Here is a 6000-nt window from a genome sequence, read left to right on the forward strand (position 1 = left end):
AGAAGGTATTTCATGACAAAAAACTCTGTAAGCATTGCTGAGGAATTCAACGCAGGTTTGTCTTGGGGGGCCGCAGAGCACACAAGCCCCTCAGAACAAAGAGGGGCTGCAAGGAACAGCACAAGTTGCTCACAGCTGAAAGCAGGGTGCTGGTGGGCTCCCCGGAGGCCTCTGCCTCGGGGAAGGCAATGTTTGGGGCCAAAAAGCCAAGGAGACACAAGCTGAGCCAGGCAGACAACGCGAAATCAACAGTTAGCAGCTCGGTCACTGAGCGTGACTGCAAATGAAGAACCTTCCCAGTGCAGGTGGTTTCTGCTCTCAGGGGAAATACCTTATTTTGCTGCTCAGCCAAGGGCTTAGAAGCAGAAATAAGACGGTGGCTGAAAACCTGTGCAGGTGACGAGTACCAGGGAAGCGGTTAATTGTGAGCAGGAGAGGCGGCGGACAGACGGCTGGCTGGGCACCAGCCTGTGCCTCCTGCCTCAACACAGACTGCCAAGAGCTGACAGCACCTGAGAGCATCCTCCTGCAACATCAGCCAAGGGCCCTGCTCAACACAACCGCCCCCTGCCTTGTGCCACTGCACGGCAATTTAACGAGGAGAAGGAAAATTGCAGTGTAAAAGTTGTTGCGTCTCTGGATTCGACCAGACTGCACCTCAAGTGCTACCTCCAGTGCAGGTATTCAAACACTGAGGAGTGTGTCAGAAAACTGGAAACCACTCCAAGAGTGGAATAAACAACCTCCAAACGCAGTGAAGGAACTGGGATTTTCACTTCTACTAAAAAACAAAGGCCGAGAGCAAGGCAGCAGTTCAGGTGAAGCAGAGATTTGAAAGAAGAAGGCTACTGAACATCCAACGAGCTAATAAGCACCAGAGCTAACAAAGCAGGCAGCTAGAGACAAACAAATAAAAGAAGTAGTAAAGCACATACTTTCAGACTGATCATTACACCAAGCAAGTATACTGCACAATGCTGGGTTGAGTGCCAAGTGACTTTCTGTTAGTAAAACCACCTCCTTCTGGGAGAAGTTGCCTAGCTTTTAATGGGAGCTAGTTGAGGACTCCTGTGGTTCGTTTTCTACCTGTACTCCATCCAATACAAAATTAACGTATCCAAAATTAACGTAAAATCCACACTTCGACCACCCAAAAGGAAGCAGCAGAATTGTCGAGCAGAAGGGAAGAGCGAGGACGCATGCAAGAGGCTGCAGACCAGGAGCAGGTCTCTCGGCACGCAGCTCCTCGCACCACCAGCCACCTCCTATTTCTATCCCTGCCCAAACTGACAGGGGAGCAACAAACTCCACGGAAATCTGTTGCCTTGCAGCCCAGCAGTATCAGCCACCTGTTCTGCCTGGAGTCCTCAGCATCGCAGAAGCCACCTACCAGACAGCGATCGCAGCATTCCTGCACCCCATGTTTTCCATCACTGTGTTCCTCGCCTTAGAGTTTGTGAAGATGGCTCGTCCTTTCCTTCATGTCTGACAGCTAACACGCAGTCTGCTCAGTCACAAGGCAGCCCAAGTTTGTCTGTGTGTGTGTGGGCATCCTATTCCAGAGCTAACTCTCCTTATCAGGGAATGAAAGCCAAGAAAAGACCACGCAAAGAAAAAAGCAGCTGGGAGGCAAGACCACAAACCAAACAAGAGGCAGACAAAACTTTAGGCATCGAGCATGAGGAAACACAACTTTTATTTTTAACTCAAGCCACTGTATCCCATACTGAAGGATGCCTTTTGCACTAACAGAACTTGCCAGAGCACAAGGTTTTCACAGGGACCAGAGATCAAACTTCACTCTGCCTTTCCCTCTGCTCATATTTCTGCGCACCTCCCGCGAGTGCAACACGGTACTACACTGATTTTGGCAGCAACAGGATGCTTTGCCTCTTGCATAGCCACAGCACCCTCCCTTAACTCTTATTCCAGGGGAAACCTTTCCCCCAAATGCACAGGAAGACCCCAGCATCTCACAGGTATCTCCGAGTTACTCTCTTCTCCCAGCAACCACGCTTCTTAGCACAAGCACAATTCAGATTCACATTAGACAAAGTCCAAGTATTACAGTCGCTGCGCTTACACAGGGAATTAATTTGGTTTCTTATTTCTCCCTGTGTGGGACAAGGACACCTACCTAAAAAACACCCCGCAGTTTATTTCCGCTTACCTATTGTACAACGGCTCCAACGCTGACCACGATTTATTTACTGCTCGCCACTGCTGAAAACGAAGGCACCCCCACCCCCATTGACAACTGCCTGCATGTTACTGGAACAAATATAGACAGAGAAATATTCCCTGCGAGCCCAAACGACGAGGAAAATAAGGCTGACTACTGCCTTATCTTAAGAAGCAATCCGCCCAGTAACTCTCAGTGCACCGAAGATTGCCCAACTCTTTGGTGATTAAAACCCAAGCGCTTATCGCGAAGCCTGTCCCGGTGGGCGCGTTATGCCCGAAAGCCTGCCACGGGCAGCTCGGGAGAAGAAAAGCCGTGAAGACACCCAGCCCAAACCCCGAGACGAGGAGCACGGTGGGCACTGCAGCAAGCACAAAGGGCTTTTAGCCCTGCTGAAGCCCCGAGCCGCCAGCTCGCTCCCGGTGTGCCAGCGAGCCCCGGGGCAGCACCCAGCCGCCGGCAACCCCTAGGCAAGGGCTCCTACCTCCCAGCAGCGGGGCCGATGCTCTCACCCATCAACGCGGCGGCTTCTCCAGACGGCCCGGGGAGCAGCGACAGCCCGTTTCAGCTCGCCCCCGCAGCTCCGGGCTGCTTTGCCTTCCCCCCGGCAGCAGGGATCCCACAGAGGATCCGGGCGCACGCAGCCCCAACTCGCAGCCCCAAAACTCCGCGCCCCGAGAAGTTGGGAAGCGCGGCTCCGGCCGGGGATGGGGGGGGCGTGAATTTATAGGGTCGGGAGGCTGGAGCAGCCTCCCAGGGCCAGCCCTCAGCCGCAGCCCCGCGCTTCGGGTTTCAGCGGCGGCTCCGGAGCAGCGCCGCGGGGAGGATCCCGGCTCCCGGCTCCCTTCCCACGCGTCGCAGCCCCCGGCCCCACCGCACTCACCGCTGCTGCCCGTCCTGCTCCGAGGGGCTACCAAAAAAACACCTTGGGACCCGACGCGAATTTTTTCCCTTCCCTCCCCCAGTTTGTTGTTGTTTTCTTTTCCTTTTTTTTTTTTTTTTTTTCCTGCCTGCAATGCCGTCCAAACGAAAGGCCACAGCAAAATGCCCTCCTAATAGCCCTTTGCTGCAGCACAGCTTCACCCCTCCGAGCCCAAGCGGGGCTCCACGTACCCTGCATCTTCATGAGCAAGCGCTGCCACGTTCCTGGCAGGCTGGGGGCTTCTGGTGACCAGGGCTGGCAGATTGGTAGAAAAATCTAGAGAAGGCTTCCTGCGCGAGCCGCAGTTCGGCAGCGATGCACGTGCAGCACGGCCAGGCCCAGGCACACTCGCCCAGGTTTCCCTCCCATCGCCCATTTCTTGCAATTCTGTCTGCTGGCCCCAGCTGCACCCAGCACAGCAGCACTAAAAAATCCCCCCTACTACAGCGATTAGTCACAGCCTTCTGAAGGCAACCAGTTTTCTAACAAATTCCACAGACTACAAAGTTTTTAAGTGGATGAGGGGTGAAGAACATTCACGTACTCGAACTCTCAATAAGCTCCAGCTTGCAGCAGGAGTGCCACTGCACTGGAGCAGCTTCTGACAAAAAAACATCTAGGAAGGTGTTTGATTATCCAGAGTGAATCCCAACACTGAGCTCTGTCTCTCAGCAATGCTGCAGTAAGGGCAAAGACCCTCCTGCACAGCAGCCGGCCCCAGTATTGGTGTGCGAAGGGGAATCCCGAAGGCACTCTGCTCACCCTCCTAGCCTGGCTGAGTGAGCAGCCAGAAGCGAGAACTGTGCGAGCTGCTGAGCACAAGGGCTGGTCCCTGCTCCAGCCCTGGGAAGAAAGCCCGGCCAGATAAGACAGGGACAAGGCAGAGCACAGCCATTCCCACCGTCCCCCTTCCAAATGCAGGGGTGAGGCCAGGAGCAGCCCCAGCCTGGGGGCAGCACACTGCACCTCGTCCCAGCAACCACCCAAGGCTGGGGAAACAACTCATCTTGCTGTGACTTTGCTGGTTTTATTTTTTTTATTATTTTTAGGAGAGTAACCAGAGCATCCGGATATATGTGGCCACTCGTAACCATGCACAACCCTCAGCTGGCGAGGGGGGACAGGATGCAGCAGGCGCACAGCAGGCTACCTGTGCTGGCCTTTGGCCAAATGCCAGTGCATGAGGAAAACAGCCCAAATGACATGCTCCAAGAAGCATTTTTTTAATGGCCTGGGAAGCCTTCCGCCACCCGGGAATGTGGCTGCTCCCGTGAGGTGCCTGTCCACGTGGGAGCCGGGCTTTATGCAGTGCAGGAACTGACCTTGCGTAGAGACCTCAGTCGGGCACTTGTGTAACTTTGGTCTCCATCGATCCGCGCCTTCCCTTGACTTGAACAGCAGCCACATCAGCACACAAGACCTGTTGTTTGGGTTATAGGAGATGGCTGTTTTGCTACTGTGCTGCTCTCGCAGAAGAGAAGTAACCCCAGGGAAGTTTCCAGCCGCCAAAGCGAGAGGAGAGCGGCACAGTGCACTCACTAGGCACGGCGGCAGGCAGGAAGCGAGCGGGAGGGCAGCCAGGGCTGCTGGCCACAGGGCTTCTGCAGCCTCGTGTGGTTGTTCGGGTGTGCTGAGAGACAGGACCCAGCACTGACACTGCTGAGAAGTGCGAGGTCCTCCCTGAACACACAGCAAAGCCCTTGACACCACTGAGCACTATGCAGGTGGTATCAGGAGTGGCTGGAGAACTTTGTGCATCTTTAAAGCTATCAAAGCTACCAGGATTGCACTGTCCAGCAAGGATTTCTTTTTTTTTTTTTTTTTTTTTTGGGGGGGGGGACTCAAGACGTGCACACTACAGAGGGGAGATCCATAATCTTGTCTTCCCAAGAAAGCTTTTCCATCCCCCTTTCTGTATAAGTGCTCTGATGAACACAGTGTTTAGGTTGGATGTTGCTATCGAGCAGGGAACTCATAATTTGATATGAGCCCAATTTTATCTCATCTACTTCCTTCAAGTTCAGATTGCTGAGCCTAGAGTCATACTGAAAACACTATGAATAACAAATGAAGCTAAACTGGACACACAAAAGGAAGCTGATTCAACTATGATCTGGCTGAGGAAACCAACAACGGTGACCCCTGTCTGTTGTATGCCAAGTCCTATTAATACAGCCCTCAGACCTGGAAAACTGTCAGGAGCCGCAGTATGGAGCTTTAATAGATGTAGTGGCAATTTCTGGTGTGACAGAGGCATGCAGAAATGCAGAAACAACGAGGTACACTAACAGAAAGCTTTGACCCTATTTTTTTTTCAGCACTCGGCAAGTACGGGATTTGACTCTTTCGCAAGGATCCCAGATTAGATCGGATTTTACGACACTTGGCTTTGATTTCCTCAAGTTCTTACAATATTGCTCCAAGATTACTTAGGAATTAGCCCTTACTAGCATAAACATGGTGTGTTTGCCCAGCCATACAGCAAATTTCACTTGGGCTTGCCAGGCAGGAAAAGGGTAACTGACCCTGTATCTTTGCTCAGAAGCACGGGACATAGGGACACGCATCCCTGGTAGCACACAGGAAGGAGTAAAATTAAGGAAAACTTGCCCCTGCAGCCATTTCAACAGTGAAACCTGAGTTAATACAAACCTGAGCTCAAAGTAACTAACCAAAGCAATCCTGGACACTGGACAAAACATTTTACAACTGAACACCTTACTTCCCTTCCCTTCTACAGAGGATAAAACCTTCAAATCTACACATTTTATGGGCTGTCTGCTTAAGCTGCCAGTGAACACTTTGCAAAGCCCTTGGTGATATGCTTTTTTTATTATTATTATTTTGTAAATAACAACAGAAAGAAGGGCATCTTCCTACAAGCTGAAATCCCCAT

The 6000-nt window shown here is 52.2% G+C and overlaps 1 protein-coding gene across 5 annotated transcripts in view; it reads right to left on the reverse strand.

Annotated features, from left to right (window-relative positions):
- ARHGAP24 (Rho GTPase activating protein 24) overlaps window positions 1–3494 on the reverse strand; it is a 165127-nt gene extending 161633 nt beyond the window's left edge. For 2 of the 5 annotated variants that reach the window (XM_084518687.1, XM_084518680.1), the window contains exon 1: window positions 3296–3494. In XM_084518687.1, the coding sequence (XP_084374813.1) occupies window positions 3296–3308 (13 nt within the window). In that variant the 5' untranslated portion in view covers window positions 3309–3494. Of the gene's footprint in view, window positions 1–2170; window positions 2453–2666; window positions 2934–3065; window positions 3101–3295 lie in introns of those variants that run through there. The other 3 variants (XM_084518686.1, XM_084518683.1, XM_084518685.1) reach the window with 3 other exon arrangements.
- Between the last annotated feature and the right edge of the window lie 2506 nt (window positions 3495–6000).

Source organism: Aythya ferina (genome assembly GCF_964211825.1).
Source record: "Aythya ferina genome assembly, chromosome: 4".
NCBI classification, from domain to species: Eukaryota; Metazoa; Chordata; class Aves; order Anseriformes; family Anatidae; genus Aythya; species Aythya ferina.